Source organism: Myotis myotis, unplaced genomic scaffold (assembly GCF_014108235.1).
Source record: "Myotis myotis isolate mMyoMyo1 unplaced genomic scaffold, mMyoMyo1.p scaffold_m19_p_5, whole genome shotgun sequence".
In the NCBI taxonomy this organism is placed as follows: domain Eukaryota; kingdom Metazoa; phylum Chordata; class Mammalia; order Chiroptera; family Vespertilionidae; genus Myotis; species Myotis myotis.
In genome coordinates this window covers 83,220,359-83,238,741 of record NW_023416357.1, presented here as the reverse complement: position 1 = coordinate 83,238,741, position 18,383 = coordinate 83,220,359, and the positions used below count along the sequence as shown (strand labels likewise).

Here is an 18,383-nt window from a genome sequence, read left to right as displayed (position 1 = left end):
CTTCTAAGACATACAAATGGTCAACAGATACATGAAAAGATGCTCAACTTCAGCATCTTTTTATATAATTAAAAGCTTGTGAAAGCATGAGGGGCCTGTCTTGTTAAGGGGACAAACAGGTTTGAACTAACCTCTAGGGTCATGCCTATCAAAATGCACATCAAAACTACAATGGCTCTTCCTGTAAGCAGCCTGAGCTGGCCTCTGAGAATGGTTCCTATTCACTTGGCCCAGAAAACCCCACAAAACCATGCAAATCAGAGGCTCAGATCTGCTCTGGCCCGGTGGCCCAGTTGCTCAGAGGCTTGTCCCTATAGGGCAGCGATGGCGAACCTTCTGAGCTCGGCGTGTCAGCATTTTGAAAAACCCTAACTTCACTCTGGTGCCGTGTCACATATAGAAATTTTTTGATATTTGCAACCATAGTAAAACAAACACTTATATTTATATATTTAAATGCCATTTAACAAAGAAAAATCAACCAAAGAAATGAGTTCGTGTGTCACCTCTGACACGTGTGTCATAGGTTCGCCATCACTGCTATAGGGCAAGGTTGCAGGTTCGATCCCCAGTCAGGGCACATACAATAAGCAACCAATGAATGCATGGATGAGGGGAACAATAAATTGATGTTTCTCTCCTCTCTCTCTCTCTCAATAACTAATTAAGTAATTATTTTTTAAATAAACCCATGAATGCATAAATAGGTAGAACAACAGATCGAAGTTTCTCTCCCTTCCTCTCTCACAAATCAATAATATTTTTTAAAAAGAGGTTTAAATCTTTATGTTCACTTTAAGAAGACTCGTGAAACTGCCCAGGCCATCAAGGGTATGTGTATCTGAAAAGCCACCAAGTATCTGAAGGGTGTCACTTTTCAGAAGCAGTGAGTGCCATTCTGTGGTTACAATGGTGGAGTTGGTAGGTGTGCCCAGGCCAAACAGTGGTGCTGAACACACCGTCAGTGGCCCAAAAAGTGCCGAGTTTTTGCTGCCCATGTTTAAAAATGCCAAGAGTAATGCTGAACTTCAGGGTTTAGCTGTTGATTCTCTGGCCATTGAGCACATCCAGGTGAACAAAGCTCCCAAGAGGTGGTGCAGAACTTACAGAGCTCCTGGGTGGATTAACCAGCGGTCGGCAACCCGTGGTCCACGCAACACGGGTGGTCCATGAGGTCCAAAAGGTTGGCGACCACTGGATTAAACCATACCAGTTGAATCCAAAAAAGCTCAACTCTTAGAAACTGAAAGTAGAATGGTGGTCGCCAGAGGCTGCGGTTGTGGAAAACAGGGTGTTGCTGATCAAAGGGTACGAAGTTTCAGGAATACAAGATGACTAGATCTAGAGACCTAAAGTAGAGCATGGTGATAATAGCTAAGAGGATAGATTTTATTAAATCCTTTCAGTAGTTTGCCCACGGCTGGTCTAGAATGCCCTGGCCTGTGTGGCTCAGTGGGTTGAGCGTCATCCTGTGCATGGAAAGGTCACCCGTTCAATTCCCAATCAGGGCACATACCCAGGTTGCAGGTTTGATCCCCAGTAAAGGGGCGTGTGAGGATTTTTTTTTTTCTCTCTCTCTCTCCTTCTGTCTTCCTCTCTTTCTAAAATCAATAGAACCCTAGCCGGTTTGGCTCAGTGGATAGAGCGTCAGCTTGTGGACGGAAGGGTCCCGGGTTCGATTCCACTCAAGGGCACATGCCCTGATTGGGGGCTGGATCCCCAGTAAGGAGCCTGTGGAGGCAGCCAATCAGTGATTCTCTCTCATCATTGATGTTTCTATCTCTCTCTCCCTCTCTCTTCCTCTCTGAAATAAAAATATATTTTTTTAAAAAAAAAAGTAAAATAATAAAATAAAATCAATAGGAACATTTTTTTTTAAGAAAGTCTAGAATTCAGGCATCTTTTATGTCAAGGCCAGGGAGGAGGAGCCAAGCAAGAGGTGGGTAGGGACCCAGACAGGTAGGCAACTAGGGGATGAAAGGGATCCAAGGAAGAGCGTGAAATTTCTAAATCCCTGTGTTCCCTGAAGGTCTGTAGTCTAGTTCTGGAGACTCTTGGAAATTTTCGATGAAGAATTATTACTTTGTGCAAATCTCCCCCCCTCTTCGGGAAAGCAACCTCTGACAAGGGGGCTGCTCAAGCCTCAAGCAGAATTCCTCTAGTTAATTAGCATATCGGAGGCAGGAGCTATTAGCCTGAAGGAGGTGGAAGAAATACACGCTAGAATTAAGACCGAGAGAGGGAACATTTCATCCTGTTACACAAGGAGCTCCTGCAAATATAAATAAGATAAAATCAAGTGACTCCACAGAACACATAGGCAATGGCAATTCACAGAAAAGGAAACCCCAAAAAAGCCAATAAACTTAGGAAAAGATATCCAACTTCATCAAATCGAGGGAAATGCAAACTAAAACCATAATGTGATACTATCTCATTTGCAAAATCAAAAAAAAAAAAGTCAGACAATACACTGAGCATTGATGAGTTAGTTCATGGGGGAAACAGAGCATCGATTCCACGCTGGTTTTCCGATCCTCACAGCCACCCAAGGTAAGAAATGTGTTGTACAAAGCCACCCATTACAAGCATGTGAAACGGACGCAAGTATTTAATAAAACAATAATTACCCTTCCAACTTGCAATGCAATTTTTTATTTCCTATTCATTCTATTTCACAACTGACTGAATTGTTTTCACTAGCCCCTAATGCGTTACAAACTCCAGTCTAAGAAGCACTCCTTAGAGAAACATCTGCTTGCAAACAACAACAAAAAAAAGTGTGCAAGGCTATTTACGGCAGCATTTTTTTCCCATCAATAGGGAAATGGATAAATGAGCTAGGGGTAATCGCTGAACGGATGACTAAGCAGTGGTTAAAATGAATGAGATCTATACCCATCAGAGCGGAAAGATCTCAAAAAAACAGTGTTAAGTGAAAAAGGAAATAACAGCCATAAAATGATAGAATTTACAGAACTTTTTTCAAACCCATTGAGCAATAGTGTATGTTGTTTGGACACATATGTAGTGAAAATCTAAGAACAAGACTGAGAAGGTCCTCACCCGTTCATGCTGGTAGCTGGCTCCCAGGAGCAGCAGATGGGGAAGGGGGAAGTCCGTGGGAATGTCAGCTTCATCTGTAATGATTTATTCTACTTTTAAATAATTTAAAGCAATCATGGCCGAGTGCTAGCATTTGTTTACTTAGGGTGGTAGATAACCTGAATCAGGGGTCCTCAAACTACGGCCGGCGGGCCACAGGCAAATACAAATATTGTATTTGTTCCCATTTTGTTTTTTTACTTCAAAATAAGATATGTGCAGTGTGCAGAGGAATTTGTTCATAGTTTTTTTTAAACTATAGTCCGGCCCTCCAACGGTCTGAGGGACAGTGAACTGGCCCCCTGTTTAAAAAGTGTGAGGACCCCTGACCTGAATATTCAGAACAAGTCAGTCAAGCAAAGACCTGAAGGAAGAGTGATCTAGGCCCAAAAATAGCCGTGCAAGGGCCCTGAGGTAACTGCGGAAACCTTGCCTGTTCCAGGGACAGGAGAGGCCTGGTGAGGGAGAGGGGAGGAGACAGGTTAGGGGTGAGGCTCAAAAGGAATTTGGATTTCCGGTTTTATGCAAGGAAGTAAGTTCATCAAATTTATCCTGTAAAAACATCATTCCAGTTGGGCTTTTTTTTTTTTTTTTTTTAACTATTGAACAGAGTGATAAACAAATACATTGCAGGAGAGCGGGGGGGGGGGGGGGGGGGGGTTATTGTACTAATCTCTTCTGTTCTGTGTCTTTGAAATTTTCCCGTAACAGAAAGGGTAAGAGAGCAGACTGGCGGAGGTGGAGGGAAGAGGTCACAGAGTGTGCTGACGGGCAGAACATGGGACAGGAGGAAACTGGCTTGGGCTGAGCTCCTAGGGCCATAGAAGTTTGGGGGCTCTGCAGAAACGGGGCGAAGAGGCGCGGACTTGGGAGTGTGGAGAAAGGGAGCTGGATTTGGGCACCTTGCCAGCCAGAGGCCAGTGGCCTCCAAGGGGAGACGGGAGGTGCACAAGTCCAGAGTTCAGGGGAGAGTCAGGGCTAAGCGCCACCTTTGGGAATGACTGGCATACGAATACTAGTTAAAGGCACAGGACTAGATGAGATCACCTAGCAAGTGGGTGTAGATTGAGAAGAAAGGAGGGCCCACGACTGAGCCCCTACCTTGAGGATCTCCTACCTTGAGGGGGAGGACGAGGCTGCAAAGCAAACAGAAGGAGCAGCTTCTGGAGTGGGAGGAGAGCAGAGGAAAGGAAGTTGCTCTCTTATCCCCACAAACCCCACCATCTGCCTGTCAACCACAAGGCAGCCCCTCCATGGCAGCCCTCGAACCAAACCCCAGCCTGGTAACCACACTCCCCGTGGCCCGGGTCCTGCACACATCAGCAGCCACACCTGCGTATCAGACACAGACACAGCGTAGGCGAACACATTCACACACACCCAGGAGCAAGCACCGTGTCTGGCACCAACAGCCATTCATTCCCTTCTCCCTCCTTGCTGAAGGCAGCCTTCCCTGCCCACACGGAGCCCGGAAGTGCCAGACCACACTTTCCCAGCATCTGGGGCTTCTGGAAAAATATTCACCACCACTACCTCCACCACCATCCAAAGACAGAGAGAGACCAGGAGACAAGGCCCTGGACTGCCTTGGGGCTTTGCATGTGAGGATGAAAGGGCAAGTCCTCGCGGGGCCTGACCACGCTGCTGGCGGCCTTGGGCACCGACTCCCCAGCCCACGGCGGGAGCCTGGCGCAGGCTGCCACCCGCCCGGCAGCAGCGGCGGCAGGGCGGGGCGTGTGCCCTCGCCCGAGGAGATGGAGGAGGAGGCGATCGCCGGCGCCCCCGGGAACGAGATGGAGGACATGGACTTCCTGTCTGGGCTGGAACTGGTCGATCTGCTGGACCCCCAGCAACCGGACTGGCCCCTGGAGCCCGGGCTCAGCTCGCCCGGGGGGGGGGGGGGGGGGCGCCTAGGACTGCGCTCTCCATCTTGCCCTGGGTCCTCCAGTTTTGGGGCGGCCGCCATGTGCTCAGGAGAGTGCCTTCTTCCCGGAAGCCCAGGCCCCTGCTGGCCACGCCCAGGATTTCCGACTCGCGCCTGGCCAATTGGCGGGGCCCACAGTCCCCTCCCCTGCCCTTACTATAAAACCCACAATCCCATCAGGCCTCGCTCTCTCTCGGCCACTGGGCTTACCGTTGTTGTATCGGTGAGTGTGGTCGGGGAGCCGAACTAGTTCGAAATGAAGGACTCTTTGCTTTTGCATCGGACTGACGGGCTCCCTGGGGGTCCTGGGAACCTTGAAATCTGGGCACAACAAGGACACACGAATGCCTGAGCTGCTGCCACCCTCTGGGGACCAGAAGTTGCCCACAGAGCAAACCCAGCGTGGCAGACAAGAGAATGGAGCTTGGGTCCATGGTGAAATCAGTGGGCCACTGGGCCCGCCTGGGTACTGCTGACCGCTGGACTTCTTGTAAGAAAAGTAGCAAACCCTAGTATTTAAATGACCTTAAGGTGGATTGTTGACACTCACATTCAGATGCATCCTCACACATGCACACACGCCCCTCACAGGCTGGCCCCCAGGATTCATGCCCACCAGCATCACCATGTCTTAGCCTGACAGGCCCTCCTCCTCCTCGTCTCCTCAGCCACCCATGGCCACTGGCCTTTGGCTTGTGCATCTGTGAGATTGGACAATAGTTTTGAAACATGAACTGCTGCTTTTACCACCTCTCCTCGCCCCCAAGCTATTTTTTTACCCAGCCCTTCTCCCCATGGTGGCGGCAGCTTGACTGGGTGTATCCACTGCCTCAGGAGAGTAGCATTTTCAGCAAATGACAGAAAACACTGTTGGGTTCCAAAAGCTCAGGACCTGAGGGGAATGAGGATTACAGGAAACAAAAACACTTCATGAGTCAGAGCAAAGCTTCCTGCCCCAAGGCGGGAGCAGGTTCCTGGCTCAGGAGGGAAATAAATGGAGGGGGCTGTGTGGAGAGAGAAGTCAAGGGGGGCCCAGGGCCCACCCACAGACAGAGTAAAGCAACATCCAGAGACCACCAGCCCTCACTAGTGTCCCTCATGGCAAGTCTCATCTGCCACCAGGGCCCGGGAGCCATCTTTGTAGGAGCCGTGGTGGTGACCACAAACTGTGCAGCCCCCACCAGTGAGCGGGACTCCGCTGAGGGACTCAGAGGTCAGACATGCAGGCATCCCCAGGAGCCCCACCAGGCCTTCCCTGGAGCAACCCAAGCCACCCTCTGATGGTCCAACAGGACTGCCTTTCCTGGGGCCATCACCTTACACTCCTCACTACCCCGTCTCCATAGCACCCACACACTCCCCGCCCCCAAACAAAGGAGTGGTCCTGGACGCCTAGTCAGGGGTGTTGGCTTAGAAAGAAAGCCGACACGTGGATACTGAGGAGATAGTGAACAGAGCCTGAACAGAAGAACACACCTCCCCCAGGTTAGAGTCGGGCTGCTTCTGACTCATCTCTGTGACTCCAGTGCCCAACCCAGGGCTTATAAAACAGGAGATACACAGTAAATATTTATTGGCCTAAATCAGTGGTCGGCAAACTCATTAGTCAACAGAGCCAAATATCAACAGTACTTCTTCAAAATAGACTTGCCCGGGCCGAAAACTGACTTCTGCACATGGGCCACGAAGTTTCAATCGCACTGTACGTGCGCCCGCACGTGGCATTTTGTGGAAGAGCCACACTCAAGGGGCCACAGAGCCGCATGTAGCTCGCAAGCCGTAGTTTGCCGACCAGGGTCCTAAATGAACTGTGAGGCTGCGGACCTGGGACCCATACAGTCAGCTGGCTGAGCCAGCCTCCATCCCAGCCTCCCACTCCCCACTCAGTGAGGACTCAGAAGTGGCCATGTGACCCATTTTGGCCAATAGGATAAAACACAAGTCATGGGGTGGGGTTTCCAATAAGCTTTCGTGATGACGCATAGACTCAGCTGGCCTAGCTTTTTGTCCTTTCCCCTTAGTCCTGTCTGGAGGTGTAGCAGCCAAGCCAAGGTGACAGCAGTGAGGACAAAGGCCTCCATGCAAAAGGTGGCAGAGAAGAAATGACAAAAGCCCGGGTCCCTGATGGCACAGCTGAACCCCAGACCCTGCTGTCCAGTCTCAGCTCCCTTTTTCAGAACAGCAAATCTCTAAGTCACTGCCATGCGAGTGTCCTTTTATTTGCAGCTGAACACAGAAGCGCCACACATATTCAGCATACACCTTTGGACTAAGACAGATTTTGACTTAGATCCACTCCCCCAAAACTGCTCTTACCAAAGTCACTATATTAACTAAAGGAAATGACAACAGCTATTGTGACAGACATATCCTTAAATCTCAGTAACTTAGCACAATGGAAGTTTATTTCTTGTTCATGTTGTTAACCTAAAAAATAAAGGTTAGGCAACAAGCAATTATTTGACATCCGAAAGATAGCTATGCAAGAAGCTGTCGACCTAAAAATGTCCAAACACGTAGAGAATTTTTATAAGGACCTATTTGAGCAAAACTGACAGCAAAGGCCAGGAAGCAAGATCTCAAATGCCTCCCAAAATGGCAGCTTGCAATTTCTTATATGCATTTGATATTAAGGATGGAACATAAGGAAGATTACAGGAGTGTGGGAAAAAACAAGATGGGGTGGGATCACAGGATGGTTAACGAGATTATGTGTTTGCTTGAGGTGGTCCCCTTTAGAAGGAGGGTCCTGATGTCAAAGATGGCCACATATTAAGAGCCTCTGAAAGGGGGCATTTTAAAGGCATGTTAACCTGCTTACATACACAGAGACAATGGACAGGGCTTGCTTAAGGCAAAGATAAGCCTTTTACTAAAGAAGTTATGCCTGGGATGTGACTATGCACCATGACCTGCACAGTTAGGAATTTATGCTCATAACACCCAGTTACATTCCATAGAACCTATGTTACAATCCATAGAACCCCTTTTTTTTTTCATCCACAGAGCTGTTGTACATGGATTTAGGCAGAAACTCATATAGTATCCAATTAGGAAGTGAAAGGAAGGGGTATTTATGAGAAAGGAGAGGGGAATAACTACATGAACCAAAGGAAGGAATTTCTATAGGTGCAAATAAGCTAACATAGTGATGCTAATTCTAAGAAGGTCTTTAATTTTCACTCGAGCAGTCATAATGTCTGCTTTTTTTTTTTATTAGCTTTACAAACAGTTGTTTGAATGCAATGCCGCTTTAAGCCCAGTCCAAAGGTTATTTTGCCTACTTTTAATATACCAAAGGTTTGAATAGTAAGACCTTCAAGGCAGTTACTCTGGGATGGTAGCTCCAACGTCAAAGAGTAATTCTGCTTGTATTATTTTTCACAGTTACAGTCCAATGCAGATTGATGGAGAGGGCACTGCTCCACACTGACTCCTTCATCTTGTAGCCCTACTGTCCTCTGGGTGCTTGGGCCCACTTCATAGAGAATCAGATAAGAGCTGTTTTTTATTGTCCAGGTCTAGAAATGGAATACTTCAACCCCTGTTAAGGAACATAATTAAAACCAATGGACATGGACAACAGGGGGATGAGAGAATGAGATGGGGGGGGGGGGGGGCGGAGGATGGGGGTTAATGGGGGGGGAATGAGGACACATTTGTAATTCCTTAACTAATAAAGAATTTAAAGATTAAAAAAAAAGAACGTAATTAAGCCAAGTAAATTGAAGATCTAATTGGCTTTATTAAGTGATTCATGAATGGAGCAGCATCCCATCCATCAACTAGAAGGGCACTTGGATGAGTTGTACAAAAGGAAAGAGGTTTTTTTTGTTTGTTTTTTTCCACGTTCACATGAGCTGGGTATTGTAATGATGTCATAACAAGGTTTTGTTACTGGCAACAGATCAGGCCTGGAGCAGGTCTGCCTTGAGCCAGCCTATAGTGTGTGGGTTCTTAACTTCATGCAGGAAAGATTTCATAACACAAAACCAGGCGATTTTGAGTACGTTTATGAAAGCTGGGGACAGTGACACCAGGAAAGGCTTGGGATAGAAGGAGCTACAGGAGAGAGACTGGGCAGGGCTGCTCTGGCTGTCGGAAATGTGACGGGAAAGGAGTGAGCCACGGCTGCTTTAGCTCCCTGGAGAGTCAGAGAGAAGGGGGCCTTGGGAACAGGTTCAAGGGTTTAGCCCGGGAGGAGCTGCTGCTGCTGCCCACTGCTCCCCTGGTTGCAAGTTGCATGGGGTCCCTTCGAGTTTAGGAGATGAATGCCGGTGAGGAAAGGGAAAGGAGTGGGTGGGCTCCCAGGAGGGAGTTTGCTCTGGGTCCTTGCCTGGAGGGTTTTAAAGGCTGAGAGATCAGGGGAGGTGTTCCGGGAGGATCTCAATAGAATATTCATCAGCATTTCCAAGTGTGCCCTTTCAGGGCCTTCGCCTCCCACTGATGGGTCAGCCCGAGGGGTCATTAGCCCTGGCATGGCCGCCTGGTTTTGTTGCTTTTCTGGGCCTGGAGCTGCAATACAACTGAAACCTAGATGTTATCTCTAGGGAGGAAAGATGATGTGTTTAAGCCACATGACCAGCCCAGAGCTAGGCAAGGTCAGGGGGTCTAAACCACGTGATCAGTGATATGCCGGGGAGTAATGGCCACCCTGGGGGCAGGTCCGGCACCAGTGTTGCTTGTTGTTAGCTCCCTCTCTCGCCCCTAAGAACTCAGGGGCTCCCACTGCCTAACCGCTCATGGCTTTCTAGGAAGCACACAGGACGTCGGAGCCGGGAAGGCCCCGAGAAGCGCACCCACCCCGCCACCAAGAAAACACCGCAAAGCAGTTGTCTTGGGCGGGAGGCGGGCCAAAACTTTGAGCCCATTGGCTGATGGTGGAGGGGCGGACTGCCAGCGACTTCTTTGATTGGGTAGTTTTTCTTAGAAGAAAGCCAATCGTCGCGGGCGGTGGGGGCGGGGCCAGGCTAGCTACGCAGACCCGCGGGGAGTTCCAGCGCCCGCCCCCCCCGCCCCCACCCCCCACCCCGCGGTCCGAGCGGAGGTAAGTTCTAACCCCTCTCCCCCGCTTCACTGTTCCTACCGCCGGAGAGACCTTTGGCCCTGGAAACCCGCTCCCGGCTGCGGGGGTCGGGAGGTCCGGGCATGCCCTCCCTCCCGCCGCTGGAACCCCTTCCCCAGCCCTGAACCCCAGGTGTGCACGCTCTGCTCAGGGTCCCGCCTGTGCAATGGGAGTGTGCGGAGCCGCAGAGCCTCTGCTGTGCCAGGCGGATGGGAGGGATGGGGGTGGAGATTGAGCGGGACCTCGGGATCCGGAGGCCTTTTCCCAGCAGGAGGATGGCTCAGGCGGAGGGCGGAAGCCTGTCCCAGGTGCGGGCGCAGGTCGGGGCCTCGCACGGCATCACCGACCTGGCCCAGAAGCTGCGCTTCTATGACCGCTGGGCTTCGGGCTATGACCAGGTAAACCCGCGGGGTCCTCCGCCTCCCTTGCTCGCCCAGCCTCAGTTTTCCCATCTGTACACCGGGAATAGGTAGCCTTGCATCCCAGGGCACTTGTGAGAATGAAGTGAGACCTGGGCACAACCTTGCAGTCCTGTTCCCTCTCGAACTGCCCCCTCTTCTGCCCACACACTGCAGCCCTGCCCTCTGACCAGCCCCATCACTCCACAATGGCAGCCCCTGGAGATCAGGGGCCAAGACCTCCCTCCCCACTTCGGGACTGCAGCCCAGGCAGAAGGACTGCCTGCCTGAAGGAGGTGCCATTGAAGGGCCACTATGGACTAAGCACAGAGCACTGCCTTGGCCAGCAGAGCAGGCTCGGCAGTGGGACACACACACACACACACACACACACACACAAACACACACAGCTGAGCCTGGCTGACTCCTAGACCACCCCACACTGAGGCCCGCAGACACTAGGACACAGGGAGGTAGTCAGCTCAGCACTCTGTCCTCAGGATGTGGCTGCCCTGCAGTACCGTGCCCCCAACCTTGCAGTGGACTGCCTCACCCAAGCCCTTCCAGGCCCACCCCAAGCCGCCCTGATCCTGGATGTGGCCTGTGGCACCGGACTGGTGGCTGCCGAGGTGAGGCCTGCCCAGACCCCCTGCCCTCTTGTAAAGCCCCCCACGTGCTCACATTTCTTGCCACCCTGGCCCCAGATTCCCTGGTTCCCAAACACTTGGGCTACATCCACTACAGGCCCACTGCCCTCCTTAAGGTGCAGGGACCCCTCTGGGAGGTGGCAGGTGTGAACTGTGACAGCCCTCCCACCCCAGCTGCAGGCCCGAGGCTTCCTCCAGCTGCATGGAGTGGATGGGAGCTCAGGGATGCTGGAACAGGCCCGGGCCCGCGGCCTCTACCAGCGCCTCAGCCTCTGCACCCTGGGCCAGGAGCCTCTGCCCAGCCCTGAAGGTACTTCCTCCTGTACCCTAACACCCCAAAGCCCCCTTGACATTGCCCCTTTCTCTTGCCAAGTTTCCATCCCCCTTCCTGAGCCCTCCATGAGCCCCCTTCTATGCTGAGCCTTCATTCCCCTCTGAGCCTCCCAGTGCCTCACTAAGACCCTCTCTGAGGTCCCGTGAGCCCCTCTCTGAGCTCTCCGTCCCCATGATCTGACCTCGGGCCAGAATTGGGCTAACCTGCCATATCCCCCACGGGATCTGGGTCCTGCAGACACTAGTGGCTGGCCTGGTCCCTCCCCAAACCCACCATGGATACCATCCTCCAAGGTGGTCTGAGGCCACACCTAAGACAAACCACCACACCACATCTGCACACTTCACACAGGGACCTATGACGCAGTGCTGATGGTGGGTGCCCTCAGTGACGGCCAGGTGCCCTGTAGTTCGATACCCGAGCTCCTGCGAGTTACCAAGCCAGGTGAGAAGCAGCCCGACCAACCCCAGACACCTTACCCTCTCCACACCCAAAGACTCAAGCCTCAGAATTCCTGAGGCCAACCAAGTGGCATGGTCTTGCCTAGGGTCACACAGCCTCACCTGACATCGCAGCCACCAGCTGCTGAATGCTGACCCGGGCAAACAAGCAGGGCAGACAAGTGGCCTTCTTGCTTCTTATTCATTAGGCAACCAGGAATAACTCCACTCCTCTCTCCGTAGGCATAGTCCCTTCCTAATAGGATTACCATGATGATTGGGTGAAATAATATCTCTAAGGCCTTTGCTTTAGTCTTGGCTTAAAGTCTCAATTCAGTTTCCTCATCTTCCAGCTTCCTCACTAACTCATGGATGACTGTTAGATGAGTCGTTCTTTCCTGGTCTCAGTTTCCTCTTCTGTGAAATGGGGCTAATGCATTGCTACTGTGCCAGCCTCTGCTCTGAGGAGAAAGTATACACCCTGTCCTCTGGGCTCCATCACCAACCCACCATGTCCCTGCTCCCCAAACACTTGGGCTACATCCACGGCAGGGCCCAGGGGAGGAAGACCAGGGCTGGGGTGGGGAGTGGCGGCAGTCCACACAGGGACACAGCCTAAGCCAGCGGTTCTCAACCTGTGGGTCGCGACCCCTTTGGCGGTCGAACGACCCTTTCACAGGGGTCGCCTAAGACCATCCTGCATATCAGATATTTACATTATGATTCATAACAGTAGCAACATTACAGTTATGAAGTAGCAACGAAAATAATTTTATGGTTGGGTCACAACATGAGGAACTGTATTTAAAGGGCCAGAAAGTTGAGAACCACTGGCCTAAGTGAAGTTACAGACAGAAAGGAGAGTGGAGTCTGAGGGTCATGAGGCTCTGACGTGGCTGCAGTCAGGACCAGGAAGCCCCAAAGGTGCCCCTATCACAGCAAGATTGCATCTCCCTGCAGGGGCGCAGCACAGGCTGTGGCTAAGCCTGGGCAGGTCTGGGCAGGCCTCGGAACCATGGGGGCTGACAGATGTAGGGACATTGGTGGGGTCAGAGAAAGAGGTAGCGACTGGGCTCAGGACAGGAAACTCCCATTGCCTGAACCAGTAAAGACCAGGCCTCAAGCCCAGCCTGTGCTTGCCAGACCCCTCAGCTGGCCAGAGCCCTGTCTGCCCGCCCACATGTCACAGGCTCCCCCTTCAGAGTCTTTCCTCTCACAGCCCCTCTCCACCAGCAAGGCCTGCTTCTCCTCACCCCTTCCTCCAGAAAACCTTTCAGACACCAGTATCTAAGTGTATCTGAGCCTGCACTGGGCATACTGTGGGTGCCCCGAAAAGATTTGAAGGGGCGAAATCACTCATTCATTCAGCCAGTGCTTACTGACTGCACTGGCCTTTCTGAGACAGGGTAACTCATTAACCCCCCTCTGCAAGCGAGAAACTGAGACTCAGGGAGGTGAAGGGACATGTCCAAGGCCATGTGCTTCCTTCCTGTGCATCCAGGCACGGCCATGTCCTCCAGCAGAGGCGCTGGGTGAGTGGTGAGGAGGGAGCCCCCTCTGTCCAGAGAAATAAGAATTCCCAGCATAAAGGATACTTGGGCCCTAAAGGGAGGCATTCAAGCTGGAGAAGCAGAGGTGATCCCTGAAGGTGGAAATGGTGAGCAGGCACCAAAGGCTTGGAGATAGGAAAAGGCTGGCCTGGGAGTAAGCTGGGAGAACTTATGTCCTTGAGGACATGAGCCAGAAGAAAAGGGGATTACTAACCTGGAACTTTGGCTCCTGCCTCTCACCTCCCTTTCCCCCATCCCTTCCCAGGTGGGCTGGTGTGTCTGACCACCAGGACCAACCCCTCCAACCTGCAATACAAGGAGGCCCTGGAGGCCGCCCTGGACGAGCTGGAGCAGGCCAGGGAGTGGGAACGCCTGGTGGCCTGGCCTGTGGACCGGTGGGAACTGGCTACCACCGAGCTCGAGGCGGGGCCTGGCACTTCTGACAGCGGTGGCTTCATCTCCGGCATTGTCTACCTCTACCGGAAGCGGCAGGTGGCCCCGGTGGAGGCAGGAAGGCCCAGCGCTCAGCCCCTCACTGGCCTCTGACCTTCCAGGTGACTCCATCCAGGCCTGTCCTCGGGCCTTCTGTCCTTCATCTGTAAAATGGGGCCACTGCAGCACCCCTGCTTCTCAGGAAAGCTCTGCCTATTAAATGAGTCCCAGAGGGGCAACAGGATTCTGACTCTGCAGTTCTCTCTCCCAGGGAAAGAGTGACATTGTCCCTGTGGAGGACGAAAGTGAGAAGAGACTGGACAGAGAGGGGCCCCACCCCGGTGGTCCCTGAGCCAGACACGACAGGGCCGAAGATGGGACTTTATGACTCTTCCCAGGCTGATGGGCCCTCTCACCTCTAACTCACAAAACAGGAAACGTGCATGCCTGCCTCTGGGCCTTGGCCAAACACTTTCACATGTCCAGGACTGGGTTTCTTTATCTCCACAGAGATCGGAACTCAGGGTGAGGCTGGGAGGCTGCCCCATGACCAGGGCTGGTAATAATTCCTCCAGGCAGGTGGGGAGGCTTCGTGGGGGAGGAGGCTCCAAGTTGGGCCTTCAGGATGAGCAGGATTCAGAGGGGTGGGGAAAGGAAAAAGAACATTCCAGTCTCAAGGCAGGGAAAGTCTAAGCAAAAGCCCAGAGGAAGAGTGAGCAGACCAGCCTGGCTGCCCAGACAAAGTTGGGACAAACAGGGAGAGAACAGGTGGCCCATTCACTAGGTCTGGATGTCCCCATCAGCCCTCCCTCCTAAGGTCCCCAACACTTCACCAGGGCTCTGGGCACACACTTCCCTGTATGTGGGCTTCACCCTCTAATAACTGAAGGGCTTGAATAAGGTGATTCCAAAGGTCAGGCCAGTTCCTTTTTTTTTTTTTTTTTTTTTTTTCCACGAAGCCAGTTTTTTAAGTTCTCAACCAGGCTAGACACAGTGGTCCTACCCCTCGCTGATCCCCTCCACCCCTGCCCTGCCCACCTCCACAGCTGAAATCAGAAACATACAGAGTCTTCCTGTGCACAGGTACCATTTATTGTAGAAAATAATAGTAATTACCGTGACAAATAGATCTTAAATTACAAAACAGACCACAGAGGAGGCAGGAAAAAGCCCCAGGATGAAGGCCAGAGTGATTCTGTTCCCTCTGCCTCCCCCAGGCCAGCCAATGACCTTCGCATTGGCAGATGGAGGTGGCCAGTGTCAAGGGGCCCAGGGTTCTCCTGCTGAAGCCACTGAGGCTACAGGGTGGGTGGGAAGAGGTCCGGGCAGCCAGGGCTGCCTCTACAGCCCCCTCCCCCACCACTACCCAAACCAGTTTGTAGCACCTTCACCCCTCCCTTCTAAACCCGTCTGTCAACTCTGCTCCGTAGGCAGGTGGGTGGGTGAGGCCCCAGTTGTTCTCACGGCCACAGGTTTCCACAGGATGCACTCGGAGGGAGAGGGGATGATCAAAGAACAGTGGCCAACACAGGCATTGGGAGGGCACCCAGTCAGAGATCCCAAGTAGAGTCAGGGCTGAGCTGTCCTGGCCAGCAAGAGCCAGCTCCCCACTCCACTGCCATGCCCGTTTGCTGCCCCCCCACACCCCCCCGCCCCTGTGTCCATATCCACACAGAGGAAGGTGGCTAGGAAGTCTTTCAATCCATCCTTGTAGTGTAGAGGAAGCCTTAGGAAGGCATCCGAGAGGGCCAGAAGGGGCTGAGGGCTGCTGGCCAATGTCCTGTCTCAGTCCCTGCTCGCCCATCCCCCAGCAGCCTGCGCGCCACAGCAGGGCCATCCTAGGGTTACAAGCTGCGCTGAGCTGAGTCCAGGGAGAAACAAAGTCTGAACAGAGTTGAGCGGTGGCACCTTACACGTAGTTGCTGGCAGGGGCGGAGCGGGCGGCAGAATACTTGGCCGAGTAGGGTTTGTCAGCGCGGGGTGGGCAGTTGCAGCAGAGCAGGGCCCCCCCAAGCATCATCAGGCCGGCAGCCGCCCAGCCCACGTAGAGCGAGGCCCCTATCTCCCGCTTCTGACCAGCGGCCACCAGCGGATTGTAGAAATCTCGGATGATGGTGTTGGCCGTCCAGGACACGGGCACCATCACCAGCAGGCCGGCCAGAATGAACACCACGCCCGCCACAATCATGATCTTGGCTTTGGTGCTCTCGTCCTCCACGCAGTTGGTGCACTTGCCACCCACCACAGACAGCAGCACGCCCATCACAGCCACGACGATGCAGATGACGATGAGGGCGCGGGCGGCCTGCAGGTCCTGCGGCAGCGCCAGCATGGAGTCGTACACCTTGCACTGCATCTGGCCGGTGCTCTGCACCACGCAGTTCATCCACAGGCCCTCCCAGATGGTCTGCGACGTGACGATGTTGCTGCCGATGAAGGCCGTGACCCGCCACATGGGCAGCGCGCAGCTCAGGATGGCGCCCAGCCAGCCCAGCACGGCCAGCGCGATGCCCATCACCTGTAGCCCCATGGAGGCCATCGTTCCGCGTCTGCTGGGGTCTAGGACCTCAAAGTCTTTGTGGGTCTGGCCCTGGGCGCTGTAGAAATCCAAGTGCTGGGGATGGTCACTCAGTGTCCACAGGGAGGCCTTTCACTGCGAGTCCAAGGCGAAGGCAAAGGCGAAGAAGGCAGTCGGAGCAGCTGTGAATGTCTCTCCCAAGAGTCAGAAGCCAGCTCAGTGAGTGTGACCAGACAGACCAGTTCCTTCCAGCCGACAGCTGCTACTCGCACTCGAGCTGGAGTGAGCTGGAGTGAGCGTGGGGCGGTTATATGGCTCCCTGGAGGGGCGGGGATAGAGGGAGGGGTTTCAGTCCCTGGGGCCTTTCCCTGACCAGTTTCTCTGGATTCCTGAGCCCAGGCCAACAAAGGCGCTGTACCTCCCCAGCCCTGGGCCCCTGAGTCACAATCTCATAGGAAACTGCCCTCTCCCCCTGCACCCAGGCCCATGCTGAGGTCAGACACTGAGTCATAGCTCCCTGGGCACCTGGAATTGCTGGGGGGGGGGGGGGGGGGGGGGAAGGACCAAGATCAGGACCTGAAAACCAGGGTTACCACACCCGGGGGCTCCCTCATTCCAGGCTTGGTTGGTTGGGCTGGGGGGAGGGGGGTGACCGTAGGAAGGATGAAGGTGAGAATGAAGTCCTAGGAAAGTCAGAGCAGCCCGGCTTTGATGACTGTTGTTGCATCCTTATCACCTGCATTGCTGGCCTGATCACTCCTCATTGACCATGCAGTTGCCTCACCATAGTCTCCACATTGACCTAGTGAGGTCAGCTTGGGGGAATGAGGAGTTGGGGGCCAGGACCCCGGGGTCCATCACCCACCCTCCCCATCTCTCACCATCACCACTGGCTGCCCTGCCAGGTTTGGGGGCCTTGGAAGTGATGCCATTTTGGCCAAAGAGAGAAGGAAGCCGCCTCCCTCCCCCTTTCCCCCCACGTGGAAATTTCAGCCAGTGGGCTTCATTCCTGCCAGGCTGACCTGCTTGGCCAACTGGGTAGAGGAAGTCACCAAGAGCAAGCCATGGGCCAGACCCCGGGGACATCAGCCCAGCAAATGGGGGTTGACTCTGTGAAGACACACACAGCGGTCCTGGATGGGAGCAAAGTCCCGTGAGACTTCAAAGGAAGAGAAAACTCAGACCAGGGTAGAGGTGGGGTTCTGAGGAGGAGGCTTGACAGGGAAGGGGCGCTGATTTCTTGGGTTATATGCGGAGGGCACCGATGACAGAAATCGTCATGAATGGGTCCCCCTGGAGTTGTGCAAGGCGGCAGAACTGGGTGGAGGAGGACATCCGGGGAGAGAGAACATCAAGAGCAAAGGTCCCCCAAGGTGGGAAATATTCTGGGAACGAGGAATCCAGTCTGACAGAGACTGGGGGCCTGGGGGAAGGGCTCCAGTGAAAGGGCCAGAAATCTCTGCTTTCCAAGCCCCAGGGCTGCACACAGAAGCACAGGATGAGCAAGGGCACTGGGTGCCAGTTGGAGGATTCCACACACCTTTTAGAAAGGTGTCTCCGGGAACAGGGTGGAGGTAAAGCAGGGCAGGGGATCCAGGATCAGGAAGGACCCGGTTCCAGGCAGGGGGCTGAAGGGACCTAGAGGAAGGAGCGCCGTAGGGGTGAGGGTGTGGCTGAGGTTCCTCCCAGCTGGATGGAGGGAACGCTTGGTCTACACGGCCACTGCATGTTTCTCCCTCCAGCTTGCGGACGGGGTGCGGGGAAGGACGCCTCGCGGGCCAGGGCTCTGCTGTGTCCCTGAGCGCCCGGCATTGTCCAGCATCTAGCATGGCACCCTGGGGTGACTGATCCTGGTGAGACGGGAGGGCCTGGAGCTTCCTGCCAGAGAGCCATTGAGCATTCGAGATCTGGGCTGAAGCCATCTGTGAGCCCTCCGCACACGGGAGGCACTTGAGACACCTGATGAAGCA

General features: G+C 53.5%; 2 protein-coding genes across 2 annotated transcripts; one reads left to right on the top strand and one right to left on the bottom strand.

The window, feature by feature from the left end:
* Positions 1-10,023: 10,023 nt before the first annotated feature.
* METTL27 (methyltransferase like 27) lies at positions 10,024-14,367 on the top strand. Its single transcript, XM_036309298.1, is given in 7 exon segments — positions 10,024-10,076; positions 10,363-10,492; positions 10,993-11,121; positions 11,314-11,449; positions 11,825-11,917; positions 13,729-13,849; positions 13,851-14,367. Coding segments are annotated over 6 exon segments (867 nt in total). The 5' UTR covers positions 10,024-10,076; positions 10,363-10,369; the 3' UTR covers positions 14,116-14,367.
* A 598-nt stretch (positions 14,368-14,965) lies between these two features.
* Positions 14,966-16,713, bottom strand: CLDN4 (claudin 4). The gene has a single exon (XM_036309300.1). It carries the CDS (start codon positions 16,432-16,434, stop codon positions 15,805-15,807), a length of 630 nt encoding a protein of 209 aa, XP_036165193.1. The 5' UTR covers positions 16,435-16,713; the 3' UTR covers positions 14,966-15,804.
* Positions 16,714-18,383: the final 1,670 nt, after the last annotated feature.

Excerpts from the sequence above, each read along its gene's own strand:
- CLDN4 (XM_036309300.1), bottom strand. The coding sequence starts at position 16,434 with ATGGCCTCCATGGGGCTACAGGTGATGGGCATCGCGCTGGCCGTGCTG.